The sequence below is a fragment of the Pongo pygmaeus genome, chromosome 9 (genome assembly GCF_028885625.2).
Source record: "Pongo pygmaeus isolate AG05252 chromosome 9, NHGRI_mPonPyg2-v2.0_pri, whole genome shotgun sequence".
NCBI lineage: Eukaryota > Metazoa > Chordata > Mammalia > Primates > Hominidae > Pongo > Pongo pygmaeus.
Genome location: NC_072382.2, coordinates 20,833,599 through 20,847,509, shown reverse-complemented (window position 1 = coordinate 20,847,509; position 13,911 = coordinate 20,833,599). Strand labels below are relative to the sequence as shown.

The window sequence follows — 13,911 nt, the reverse complement described above, 5'->3', positions numbered from 1 at the left end:
TCCTCATCTGCAATATGAGGATACGGGTCATGGGGATAAGAATACCAACTATTCTTAGGAGGATTCGTAGCTTAGTATTTGTAAAACACTTAGAGTAGTGTCTGGTGGAGTGAGTTATGTAAGTGTCAAATACAGCATTAAAAATATGAAAGAGCAGAGAGGAGGCTGGGAGGCCTGTTGCCTGCCAGCCCCAGGTCTTTGCATTTTGCTCAGCTGACAGGAGAGTCAGTAAAAGGTGATTGGGTGCTTTAGGATGAATTCTGGTGGCTGCGGGAGTCTGGCTTGGAGGGAGGCTCTAAAGGAATGGGTTGGTCATTTGTTGCACAAACATCTCTTTGAGGCCCAGCAGGGGCTGAGTCAGGGACTCAGGATGTGAAAGAAGAGACTGGGGGTATTTCACCAAGGAGCTCAGGCCAGCTTAGGATCCCTACCTAGCCCCCAAGCCTCTGAGACAGCCCCTCCTCCCCTTTCCTTGCCCACCACCCTCCCCTTCCGACTTCGTGTCACCAAACCGACTACTTAGTTTTCATGAGAAAGCCATGGAGGACATGGAGCGGGCGATAGCACCCAGCCCAGAAAGGGGCCTCCAGGTGTCACTCTTGGGGTCCTCTAGAGAGGAGAGGAAGGTGGCCACCCAAACCAAGGCTGTTGCCATCCTCTTGTACCCAACAAAGAGAAGTGGCCTGAGCCAGCTGGAGCCTGTGGTCAGCTGTTGCATGTGGTTACCCAAGGTGGAAGAAGCCTTTCTCTTCCCTTAAGGCGCTGGCCCCTCCCCTGTGGAATTCCCTGTTCTTTCCTCCTGCACTGATCAGCAGTAAACGCTGGACTCACTGCCAGGCACCATGCTGGGCGTGGCCCCCCAGGAGCTCACGGTCTGGTGGAGGAGCAGGAATGTGGGCTGAAAGAAGCAGGCCTCCCAGGGCTCTAGTGGCAGGGGAGCCGAATGGGCAGTGCGGAGCTGTGTGAGTAGGAGGGGTGTGCCGTTGGCTGTGAGCAGGCAGCTGCTTATCAGGTAGAGAGGGAGGCCAGTATTCAGGGCAGAAGGCGTGCCAGGTGTGGCGGCACAGCAGTAAGCCAGGCACAGCCAGATTGGGGCACAGAGAATAGGCTGGCCTGGTTAGAACCAAGGCTTTGTGTCACAGCACAGGAGGCTTAGTGCCACACCGCAGGAGCCACGTCTGCCAGGGTGGAGAAGGCAGATTCACTCTGAATCAGTGCTCTCAAAAAGTATGGTCCTGGGGGTGCCCTGACCCATTTCAGGGATTTGATAAAGTCAAAACTATTTTCAGAGCTACCCTGGTTCCTGCCTTTTTTTTTTTTTTTTTTGCTGTGCTGATGGCACAAAAGCAGTGGTGGGTAAAACTGCTGGCCCCTCAACGCGAATCTAGGCAGGGGCCCCAGCGTCAGAGTCCTTACTCCATACGTACATTTCTTTAAAAGTAGTGAAGATCATTAATTTTATAAAGTCTAGACCCTTGCATACCTATACCTTCTGATATTTTACATGAAGGAATATGAAATATATATAAGGCACGTTTGCTGCAAACCAAACTGTGATGAGGAAAAGCTCTTACTCGATGGAGTTGTAAGCTGTACTAGATGCTTTTTTTTTTAAGAACACTATTTGTACTTGGACACCTGATAGACAAACTAGTCAGATGTAGGTATTTGGCAGACATTTTCTCAAAAGTGCATGACATGAGCTTGTCACTTCCAAAACAGTGTCATTATTTGTTGCCAGGCACAGGCCACCATGGCTCATATCTGTAATCCTATCACTTTGGGAGGCCAAGGCAGGAGGATCACTTGAGCCCAGGGGTTAAAGACCAGCTTGGGCAACATAGTGAGACCTCATCTCTACATTTATTTTTTAAAAATAAATAATAAAATATTTGTTGCCAATGATAAAATTTGAGCTTTTGAGCAAAAATGAGAATTTTGGAAACTTTTTATTCACTTCCTAGAGCCTGACGGCTTCCTTGGACTTAAAATTTTTCTGATGAGATCAGTAGTGAAGTTAGTGTGATTTTTGGTATTGTATAATAACATGTGGGCCAGGTGTGGAGGCTCACACCTGTAATCCCAGCACTTTGGGAGGCTGAGGCAGGCAGATCACCTGAGGTCAGGAGTTTGAGAGCAGCCTGGCCAACATGATGAAACCCCGTCTCTACTAAAAATACAAAAATTAGCTGGATGTGGTGGTGCACACCTGTAATCCCAGCAACTCGGGAGGTTGAGGCAGGAGAATCGCTTGAACCTGGGAGGAGGTTGCAGTGAACTGAGATCGAAACACTGCACTCCAGCCTGGGAGACAGAGCAAGACTCTATCTCAAAAAAAATAATAAAATAAGGCCAGGTGCTGTGGATCATGCCTGTAATCCCAGCACTTTGGGAGGCCGAGGCGGGCGGATCACGAGGTCAGGAGTTCGAGGTCAGCCTGGCCAACATGGCGAAACCCCGTCTCTACTAAAAATACAAAAAAAAATTAGCTGGGCGTGGTGGCCCATGCCTGTAATCCCAGCTACTCAGGAGGCCGCGACAGGAGAATCACTTGAGCCTGGGAGGCTGGGGTTGCAGTGAGCTGAGATTGTGCCATTGCACTCCAGCCTGGGCGACAAGAGCCAGACTCCATCTCAAAAATAAAAAATAAATAAATAAATAAAATGTGTCACCATTTGGAAGATCTGCATAACTCGGTAAACCAGTATTTTCCAATGACTGGTGCTTGATGTTAACAAAAGTCAAAATGCAAGGTAGTCCAGTGGAAAGTTCATTGACATGGTTTTATATTTATATTTATTTATATTTATTTATTTATTTTGAGACGGAGTCTCACTCTGTGGCCCAGGCTGGAGTGCAGTGGCATGATCTTGGCTCACTGCAGCCTCCGCTTCCCAGGTTCAAGCGATTCTCCTGCCTCAGCCTCCCGAGTAGCTGGGATTACAGGCACCTGCCATCATGCCCGGCTAATTTTTTTTTTTTTTTTTTTTTTTGCATTTTTAGTAGAGACGGAGTTTTGCCATGTTGGCCAGACTGGTCTCGAACTCCTGACCTCAGTTGATCCGCCCGCCTCGGCCTCCCAAAATGCTGGGATTACAGGCGTGAACCACTGTGCCTGGCCTGATACGGTTTTAGATTCCACATTGCAACTAACCTTTGAGAAACTATCATTTGTCATATTTTGGTGTAGTAGCAAAGAAAATCTATAATTACCTGGAAAGGCTGTTAAAGATATTCCTTCTTTTTGTAACTACATGTCTGTGTGAGGCAGAATTTTCTTCATAAACTTCAACCAAAACAACATGTCACAACAGATTGAATGCAGGGATAGACAGGAGAATCCAGCTGCTTTCTATTAGGCCAGACGTTAAAGAGATTTGCAAAAAATGTAAAATGATGCCACTCTTTTTGCTAACTTTTTTTAGAAAATTATTTATAAAAGTGTTGTTTATATTAACATGTAATGGGCTTATTGTTTTAAGCTAATAAGTATCTTAAACATTTCTCAGTTTTAATATCTGATATGATACATATTAATAGCTGTCACCCCCCAAAACAAAACTCTTTTGGGATCTTCACCAATTTTGAGAGTGTAAAGGGGTCTGGGAGCTTTCAAGTTGCTGAACACATGGAGGTTCCTGGAGGATGGTGTGCCCAGGGAGGGCGTGGAAGCTCCTCGCCCCTTTCCTCATCAAAAAAAAAAAAAAAAAAAGGCCGGTGCGGTGGCCCACGCCTGTAATCCCAGCACTTTGGGAGGCCGAGGCGGGCGGATCACGAGGTCAGGAGTTCAAGACCAGCCTGGCCAACATGGTGAAACCCCGTCTCTACTAAAAATACAAAAATTAGTTGGGCATGGTGGCAGGTGCCTGTAATCCCAGCTACTCGGGAAGCTGGGGCAGGAGAATCATCTGAACCCGGGAGGTGGAGGTTGCAGTGAGCTGGGATCATGCCATTGCACTCCAGCCTGGGTGACAGGGCAAGACTCCATCTCAAAGAAAAAAAAAAAAAAGAGTTTAAAGAGGTCTTGGGATCAGGCAGTTGGACAGCTGCCACTCCAGACCCTAGGGCACCATGTCAGGACTGGGAGTTGTGGGGGTGGCATTCCGGTCAGGATACATGTAACACAGACTGGTGTCTTCTGGGTGTTCTTTAGCTTGGCAGAGCCAGAAGACCCAGAAGCTGGAGTCCCAGCTCAACCAAATCGGAGTTATGGGCAGTCACAGGCTTCCACAAGCCTCAAGTGCCCCTTCTATTCAGTGGGACAGTAGTGCCGTCTGCACAGGGGAAATACCAGCCTCCCATTTGTAATGCTGGTGAAAAAATACTTTGTAAGTTGTGAAACACTCCACAGATACTTATTTTTGTGGTTGTTTTGTCTGGAGCCGGTGTGATTAGCTTCCCCAGACCTCAGAAAACCTGTCCAGTGGGCGTGAGAAGGCATTAGGTGGCTAAATAGGGGGCATTAGTGGGGGCCCCCCCCCAAAAGGGCCTGGCTCCCACTTCTCCCTCCCACTTCTCCCTCCTTAGACCTCATTCCCAAGCTGAGGCATGGGCTGGGCTGTACTGGGCGCCAGGTGGAAGGGAGGCCACTGGGTTGTCACCCAGCCTGGCTCTGGGAACCTTGGGAAAAGGAGCTGGGAGGCACGCTCGTGCGCTGTGTGCCCGTCCGCCCACCCGTCGCCTGCTGCAGGGCCTGGAGCCGCCGCTGGGAGAGGAAGTGCGTTCGGTTACCAATCGGGTTATTTTCATAACGGCTGTCTCAGGCTGCGGGGAGGAGGGTGACAAGCGGGAGGGGGCAGAGGAGCAGCCACGGCTGCTAGCTCTCCAAACTAGGACTTGCTCAGCAGAGGCCACCAGCCCGGAGCTAGAGCCAGAGCCCGGCCTTGGGGACCCCAGCTCCCGCCTGCGCCCTGCCTTCCAGATCAGGTCAAAAGGGGCCCCCAGCCCCTCCTTGCTTTCTGCTTCCTCCCTCTGTATCTGGCTGGGTGGGTGTGGGGAGGGTTGGATCCGGGTGGACCCAGGCCCCACCATCCCTAGGCAAGGGGCCTGCCCTGCCAGGTTCCTGAAGCTGATGGAAAAGGGTCCCTCCAAGCTCTTGCTGAGCCAGGGCAGACCCTGCCGAGTAAACACTCACTGGCCTGGTCGCCTTCTTACCATCCAGCCTGGCCTACCTGCTCCCCGAGGTACATTTTGTTTGTTGTTTTTGACAGGATCCCTGTGGTGAGTCTCAGCCTGGGAAGGGAGAACTCTGCCTCCCCAGCCCCTAGGCTGACTGGGGAGGGACTGGCCTCCCTTCCAGCCTCCCCACCTCCTTCCCTCCAACCCAGGTCTGTGGGAGCAGAGCCGAGGGGGTTCTGGGGAGGCAGCTGCAGGCCCTTGCTCTGGGGCTGCTGGAGGTGGGGTCGCCATGCACCATGCCCAGCCTTCACGGAGCAGAAGGCAGACGAGGCCCTGCCCAGGGTGTGGAGTGGGCGCTCTGGGTCAGTCTCATGGGGTATCCTGTGAGAGCAACTCAGGGGGCTAGGCCTGGTACCGGGTGCAGAGGGCATTCCTCATGGCACGAGCAGATACCCAGGTGGCACCTGTGGCCGGCTCTGTTCCTCATGCGGTGAGTGGTGGCCACCCTGGGCACTCCTGCTTCCCTTTCTGGGTTCCCGGCCTCAGTGTGGGCAGACAGAGCACAGGAGGTAGCACAATCACATGCTCTGGTGTCTGTGGTGGGGGTAGGCCCTGCCAGGCCCCTGCTGTCTGCCAGGTATCACCAGGCACTCTCCCTCTGTCATCGCATCCAGACCTCCTTTATGCCAGTCTTCTGAACCAGGTGGTGTGAGCTCCATTTTGCAGATGAGAAAATTGAGGCTCAGAAAGGTTAGTGGATCAGCCTAGGGTGGCAATGGCAGATTCAGGATGCCAACGCCCTTGAAACTAGCACAGGGCATGAGATGGCCTGGGCTCTGGAGGGTGGGTGTCCTGTCCGCTCCAGCTGTAGCCGATGAAGCTCTCTGGCCTGCCCGCCCCCATAGCAGCCACTGCAGCTCGGCCACCCGCAGCCACAGCCACTGTCCAGCAAGGGTGCACGGCCAGACACCAATGGTCTTGTCTCCTGACTTCCTCTGTCCTTTCCCAGGCCCTGTCCTTGTCAGGCCCCAGAGCCGGCCGAGGGTTGCTGGGGTCCCCTGAGTCCTTTCCCATCCTGTCCCCGTTGGTGTAACAGGCTCTCGACCCGGAGACCGAGGGACAGCCATTTTGCTGTGCTCTTGGTGTTGAAGCCCTCGGGGTGACCTTTACACGTACTGTGTGGCGAGGTGGAGGTGACCGAGAGCATGAGGTGAGAAGACACTGTCACGCAGAGCTGTGCTATGGGAGAGGCTCAGGCCCAGGGCGGGCTCCAGCAAGGCCCAGGAGAAGCCCCAGCAGAGATAGGAAGTGAGGAGTCAGGCTCTTGCTGACCAGGGACAGAGGTTTCTATGGAGACCAGAGGAACAGGAAGCTCAGGCCTGCGGGGAGGGGCATGGGAGCACGGAGGCATGGGTGCCCAGCAGGAGAGCCTGTGACAAAATGTCAGCTAAGCCACTCTGACAGCCTCCCCAGACACACAGGGCAACTGAGGCCCGTGAGGGGCCAACTTGCACACAGTCACACAGCACTGCTGGCCCTGCCCACCCCACTCTGCTGGGAGGGGTGGCACCATCGGCCGCTGAGGAGACTCCTGGACAGATGTGGACCTGGGCTGCCTGGCAATGTGTGGAGCCGGGCACCACAGGAGCACCTGTAAGCCGCCCTTGTCTCTCAAGGGGGTCCTGGCCCCGGTTGTCAGTGCAGGTCTGGGGCCGCAAGCTGGGCTCAGCCCTCACGGCCACCCACGGGTGCAGCGGCACCTCCCCCCACTGACTGTGGCCTTTTGTTTTCTGGGTGACACTAGCATCAGGCGGTGTGTCCGGGTGACTAATCTCCTCCAGGCTGGGCAGCTGTCACAGGGCGGCCTGACCAGGCAGGCGGGGAAAGCTGACACCCTGGGGAGGGCTGGCAGGCCGGTGCCCTGACGGCAGGGGGCAGTTGGGCCTTCAGGCTCCTCTTCCCCGACACAAAGCAGGCCCCAGGTCGGGAAGACCTGGGTTCAGGTCCCTAATGCCGCTGACTGGCCGTGGGACCGTGGCATGTTATTGGCCCTCTTGAAGCCTCAGTTTCCCCATCTCTAGAATGGAGCTGCGGGTCCTGCCTACCTCACAGGGCTGTGGTGAGGATTACACGAGATGATAAAATACTTAGCCCAGGGCCTGTCACGTAGCAGGTGTTCGTTATTATTCCCTACCTGGTTCCGTTTCCTACCCCATCCCAGCCTCATGTTCCAGGAGGAAGGACCCTGCAACCCACCCCATTTCTGGGACGCAGGCTTTGCCGTTAGGTAGACTTGGGCTCCAGCACTGGCTCCAGACTGACTTGCCGTGGACTCTAGGCAGGTCACCTCTGCGTCAACTTCCTCATCAGGAACGCGGTGTGATGCAGTACCTATTCCTTAGGGTTGCAGTTTTTGAAATGATGTAAATGTTTGCCAGGGGCTTAGCACAGTGCCTGACACATAGGGGCTCAATAAATGTCAGCCGTGACACTGGTGATTTTGGGGGAGACCCAGCGCTCTCCACCCATGCCTGCTGTCCTGCCCCTGCAGCTCCCTCTGGCCCAGGTGGTCTGCTTTGAGTGGGGCACTATTTGGGGTCATAAGAGCACTGCCCTGACCTCCCTGTCATCTGAGGCAGCTGGAAACTCCAATAGGCAGAGACCAAGAGCTGAGCTGTGCAGAACTCTGCTTCCCTAGGCACCTCCACCCTGTCCATCTCTCCCCCAACACCCCTGCACCTCGCCTGAAGCTACTCAAGACCCGCAGGGCAGTAGCAAATCAGAGTGCAGTGTATGGAAGGAGAAGGTGCTAGACGTGCGGCCTGGGCCTGACTCCTCCAGCCCTTCATCTTTGCCTTCATCCTTTCTCCTGTCAGCCCCGGGCAGCACTGTCCCAGGGCTGTGACCTTGACCTCTGTGGCTGCCAGGGGTCAGGATGCATCCCCCACCAGTCTCTCCCCAGGACCAGGGCCCAGGAGATCACCTGCTGTGGGGCACAGGTGGCCTCAGGTACCTGGAGGCATCGCCATCCTGATCCATGCCAGGCAGGCTGCCCTTCCCCCACTGTTAGGAGAGGTGAGGGCACAGGAGCTCAATGCTGGCTGTGAAGAAGAGTAGGCAGGGCTGAGGTGAGCTGGCAGAGGGAGAAGAGCATGAGTTCAGGATGGGTCCAGGGAGGCCGGGTCCAGGGAGGCCAGGTCCAGGTGGGAGCTAGGATGATGCCCACAGCTCCTGCCTCCCTGCAGGAGGGAGCTCTGGGCTGTGCAGCGTTTGGAATTGTGAGTATCGGGGCTTCCAGCGTCAGGGCCGCAGAAGAATGTGCAGTCACAGGCTCCATCAGCCGCAGAGTCAGAAGGGTTTCCCAGTATCACCCAGCTTCGCCCTGGGGTATCCGTACTTTGTCCCTTCAGAAAGGTGAGACAGAGCAGTCGAGCACCAGAAAGTTCTTACCATCAGCGCCTCAGACATACAGGCACGCACACACCCAGAATCCAGAAGGCTTTGCTTTTGGCCCAAGCCTATTGTCGCAGCCCCCTGGGTGTGAAGGGAGACTGAGCAGCCCCTCTCCCGGGTGAGCCAGACAGCGACTCTCCAGTTCCCTGAGACCTGGTCTCCCCTGAGCTACATATTAGACCCTCTCCATTTCCAGGAGTCACCTTCAGCCTGACCCCAAGGCTATGGGCTGAGAGACTCTGGGGGTCCTGTCAGGATTAAGTTCCTTTGCGGAGAGCCTCATTTTGTTATAGCTTGGTTTGCACCATGTCCCATGAGGGGACACCTAACCTGCCCCCACCGTGTTGGTGGCAAAACAAAGGCCCAGCAAGTGGGAAGCCCTGCCCTGGGCCCCGCCTTCCATCCAGGCAGACTGACTCCCCATTTTCTTTTTGTTTTCTTTTCCATCAGCTTCCGGCAGGGCAGGTGGAGGCCTTTAGGCCCAGAGCTCTGTGGATTCTGGTGCCTGGATGGGGGGAGAAGGGGTAGCCTGAAGCACCCACCTCCCTGGGACTCCAGGGCTCCCTAGGGTGCAACAGGGCAGAGCATCAGTGCCCCCAACAGCTGTAAACGTGGGCTCCCCTGAGCACCCCTGGGATCCTCACATGGAGGTCAGAGGCTGCAGTGACCCCTCCCTCCCTCAGGAGTTGCTTCCCTTCTCATGGGACAGAGGCTGTGAATGGGCTCCCGGACACAGGACAGACCGTGGCCTGGTCCAGCTCCTGATGCCCCTGGTCTCTGTGCCCAACAGCCAACCGCCTGCCATGGAGACTTTCTTTAGGAGACATTTCCGGTGGAAGGTGCCAGGCCCCGGAGAGGGGCAGCGGCGGCCCAGCAGCGTGGGGCTGCCCACAGGCAAGGCCCGACGTCGCTCCCCCGCTGGGCAGGCCTCCTCCTCACTGGCACAGCGGCGCCGCTCCAGCGCCCAGCTCCAGGGTTGCCTCCTGAGCTGCGGGGTGAGGGCCCGGGGTTCCAGCCGCCGGCGCTCCAGCACTGTTCCCCCTTCCTGCAACCCCCGCTTCATCGTGGATAAGGTGCCCACCCCACAGCCTACCACTGCGGGGGCCCAGCTTCTGGGCGCACCCCTGCTGTTGACCGGGCTTGTGAGCATGAATGAGGAGGAGAAGGGTGTTCAGGAGGACGTGGTAGCCGGGGCATCGAGCGCCATCCAGCCAGGCACCAAGACACCAGGGCCACCCCCACCTCGGGGCGCCCAGCCGCTGTTGCCCCTACCCCGCTACCTGCGCCGAGCCTCCTCCCACCTGCTCCCCGCGGATGCCGTATATGACCACGCTCTCTGGGGCCTGCACGGCTACTATCGGCGCCTCAGCCAGCGGCGGCCCTCAGGCCAGCACCCTGGCCCTGGGGGCCGAAGAGCCTCAGGCACCACCGCCGGCACCATGCTGCCCACCCGTGTGCGCCCACTGTCCCGCAGGCGCCAGGTAGCCCTACGGCGCAAGGCGGCCGGACCCCAGGCCTGGAGCGCCCTGCTCGCGTAGGTATAGCTGTGGCCAGGAGGGCGAGTGGTGTGACCTCCTGTGGGTCTGGCCTGGGCATGGGCCTTGAAGCTCTGCCTGGCTGAGGGTTCCCCATGTGGGAACACTGGGCAGTGCCCTGAAGCTAGCGTACCCCAAAAGGCCATGTCTCCTGCAGGGAGCCTCTTAGTGTCTGGGGCTGCTAGGAGGCTCCTCCGCCCTCCCTGTTGCCGAGGTCATGGAGAGGGCAGAGGCCCGAGGAGGTGGGAGGAAGTAGGGTCAGCAAGTGCTCAGCCCCCTCCTCAGCTGTCTTCTCCTCTGTAGGAAAGCCATCACCAAGTCGGGCCTCCAGCACCTGGCCCCCCCTCCGCCCACCCCTGGGGCCCCGTGCAGCGAGTCAGAGCGGCAGATCCGGAGCACAGTGGACTGGAGCGTGAGTGCCTGAACACCCCTGGGTCCCAGCCCCTCTGGACTCTTGGCCAAGGCGCAGTTGGGGGGTGGAGGCACTACAGGCAGCTGGGAGAGCCAAGCCTGGAAGGGTTGGGACAGTGGGGCAGACGAAACAGAGCAGGGTCGATCGGGGCACTGGAGCGGGTTTGTCTTGGGAGAGGGCGGGTGGGCGGGGGCTGATGGGAGGGAGGGCTGGGCGGCCAGCGTGTGCTGAGCAAGCCCATCCCGTGGCTAGGAGTCAGCGACATATGGGGAGCACATCTGGTTCGAGACCAACGTGTCCGGGGACTTCTGCTACGTTGGGGAGCAGTACTGTGTAGCCAGGATGCTGGTGAGTGCTCGTAGGGGCACGCTGCCCCCTGCTGGTGGAGCCAGCAGCCGTAGCCCTTCCGGGAAGGTGGGATCTAGCCCGCTCCCTGGCACCCCTGCTGTGGGCCACCCCAGGATGGTGAGGGGTGCAGGGGCTTTGTCCAGATGCCAGGACTGGGGCTTCCCAGTGCACACAGAGGGCAGCTGTGCTGGGGCAGGCAGCCTCTGAGATAGACTTACCTGGTGCCTCAGGGGCTCTCTCTTCCTGTCCTGCAGCAGAAGTCCGTGTCTCGAAGAAAGTGCGCAGCCTGCAAGATTGTGGTGCACACGCCCTGCATCGAGCAGCTGGAGAAGGTGGGTGGGTAGCTTAGCTTTGCCCGCCCCTGCCCTTTGGGTGCTGAGGCTCTTTCAACGTGCACACACGCCCACACTTTATACAAACATGGCCTGCCAGGAGTGACCCAGCACTGGGGGGTGAAGAGTCAAGGACCCTGGAGCCAAATGCCTGCGTTCGAATCCTGGCTCCTCACTGATTAGCTGCTGTATCCCCACTGCCTGGAACAAACCTGGCGCCTAGTGGGTTCGTTGAATATCATTCAATGGAATGAATTGACAAATGGTGGCCCTTGTACCATTTCACCATGTCCAAACTAGTGCTTAGAAGAGACCATTGATTTGCTGAAGCTTCATAACTCAGCTGTGGCTACACCCTGCCTCTGTGGAGACCTTTCCCCCCAAGGGCCATTGTCCACTGTGCATTTGCAGCTGGGGGCATGTCTGGGCACTAGTGCTTCTAGAGGTGGAGGCAGCACTGGGCAGGCGGGTCAAGGCCAGGGGCAGAAGGGTTCGCATGGAGGGGCAGTGCTTCCCAGCCTGCAGAAACCCAGGCCAGCATACGAGAGAGACTGTAAGACTAGGAGTGGCTCAGGCAGGCTCACACAGGCTGCTTTCCCCAGCCTCTGAATTGTAAAGTGAGGCTTCCTTATACCTCCAATAAGGCTGAAGTAGGGACAGTTATGCGAAGGGAAATAGAAATGCATCCCCAAGCACTGTACACTCATCATCTAAGGTGGAAATCGAGCTAGGGTTCCACAAATTAGCTAAAGGTCTCCAGGGGCCAGGCTGGCTGCATGTGTCCAGGTCGGGAGTGCCAGAGGGCGAGGAAGAAAAGGATGCGGCCGCGTGTGGTGGCTCGCGCCTGTGATCCCAGCACTTTGGGAGGCCGAGGTAGGTGGATCACCCTGAGGTCAGGAGTTTGAGACCAGCCTGGCCAACATGGTGAAACCCCATCTGTACTAAAAATCATAAAAATTAGCCAGGTGTGGTGGTGCACACCTGTAATCCCAGCTACTCGGGAGGTGGAGGTTGCAGTGAGCCGAGATCGCACCACTGCACTCCAGCCTGGGCAACAGAGCGAGACTCTGTCTCAAAAAAAAAAAAAAAAAAAAAGAGCAAACCATGGTCCCATGTTAGTGGGGGAGATGGACCCGAAGCTCCCAACCTCCCCCTCTTCCTGGGTAGTGGGTGGAAGCAGCAAAGATCCCTCTGGCTAGTGAGGAGGAGGCAGAGAGGCAGGAGGGCTTCTCACGGGAGGTATCTCGTGTTTCAAGGACTCTCGTGATGATTTGGGGGTATCCCCGCCTTGTGAGGATGACTCTGGGTTGTCCTGGAGGGAGTGACCACATACCTGACCCCGAAGGGAGGTTCTGACATTTTGGTGGTCACTGCCATGTTTCACAGATAAATTTCCGCTGTAAGCCGTCCTTCCGTGAATCAGGCTCCAGGAATGTCCGCGAGGTAAGTGCCCAGGGTGGTCAGGGATGGGGCCACCCTAAGATTCCTGCATGGGCCTCTGCGCAGTGCCCTGGAGTGCCACCAGGGGGCTCGGCTCCCTCTAGGCTACTGCTCGCTGAGGTCTGAGGTCTGAGGTCTGCCATGCGGAGGCCTAACTAGCGCTGCCTGCGGAGGGGATGGGACAGCTTGTGCCTCTTGGTGCTTCCCAGCCTTCTTTATCCCTCTGAGTCTGAGCCTCCCCCAGGCCATGAAGAGAGTATTTAGCCCCTCCTCCACTCATGCGCAGGACTGCAGAGCGCTTCCTGCAGCCCCCTGTATTGAGCCATGTGGGCAGTCCTCAGGACTGTGCCCCTGCCCACCCCTCACCCAGTGACATTTTTCCCCTTCTCCCTCAGCCAACCTTTGTACGGCACCACTGGGTACACAGACGACGCCAGGACGGCAAGTGTCGGCACTGTGGGAAGGTGAGAGGCCCTGCCCGAGGACATCGCCACCTGCACCTGCGGACCTGAGCCCAGGCTGTGTGGCCAGTGTGGCCTGCCAATTACTGACCACGCCCTGGTGTGCAGAGTCCGGGGCTGACTCTCAGCCTGGCTGCAGTGCCTTCAGTCCTCAAACACCCTGGCCTGCTCTTGGTCTCTGGGCTTAGTAGGAGAGCAGGGAGGAAAGTTTTCTTCCCATGTGGCACACGTGGCCTGCTTTGAAGCTGCAAGTGGCCCTTTGGAGAATCATATAGACTTACTCATTCGGTGACTCCGTGGATACTTGTGTGCCGAGCACCAAGCTGGGCAGCGGTTTCCCACCCTCCTGAGGACAGTGTGGCTTGAAGCCGGGCTTTCCAGGCGACCGCCTGACCCAGTCCACAGTTGTTTGGTTCACTTTCTTGTTTGCTTCTTGCCCGCCTCCCTCAGTAAGTGCAGGCTCTCAAAGATGGAGAGGCTTGCTTCACTGATTCTCAGTGCCTGGCCCGCTGCAGGCCTTTCGTAACAGCCTGTGTGATGAACAGGGAATGAATGTGACAGGTACTCGGAAGCGGGAGTAAATTTCTTTAACAGCACGTGGGGGTCTGGTCAGGCCTCGGGGGTAGGAAGGAGGGAAAATCCGAGTGAGGCAGGAGTTAGCCTGCAGTGTGGCAGAACGGGTATGCATGCGGTGCCGTGCAGGTAACTTCAGGGAGTCAGGGGGCCCTGGCTAAGCCACCCTGCTCTTCAGGTTTATCTTATATATATATATTTTTTATTTTAAAAAATGTGTTCAGACTGGGTGTGGTGGC

General features: G+C 56.6%; 1 protein-coding gene across 11 annotated transcripts in view; it reads left to right on the top strand.

Moving 5' to 3' along the window:
• Nucleotides 1-13,911, top strand: part of DGKZ (diacylglycerol kinase zeta) — a 47,337-nt gene that overhangs the window by 23,750 nt on the left and 9,676 nt on the right. For 3 of the 11 annotated variants that reach the window (XM_054439755.2, XM_054439757.2, XM_054439758.2), the window contains exons 2-6: nt 10,410-10,518; nt 10,771-10,866; nt 11,097-11,198; nt 12,585-12,641; nt 13,034-13,102. In XM_054439755.2, coding sequence (XP_054295730.2) covers nt 10,410-10,518; nt 10,771-10,866; nt 11,097-11,198; nt 12,585-12,641; nt 13,034-13,102 — 433 coding nt within the window. Of the gene's footprint in view, nt 1-4,730; nt 4,927-9,361; nt 10,106-10,409; nt 10,519-10,770; nt 10,867-11,096; nt 11,199-12,584; nt 12,642-13,033; nt 13,103-13,911 lie in introns of those variants that run through there. The other 8 variants (XM_054439756.2, XM_054439761.2, XM_054439759.2 and 5 more) reach the window with 6 other exon arrangements.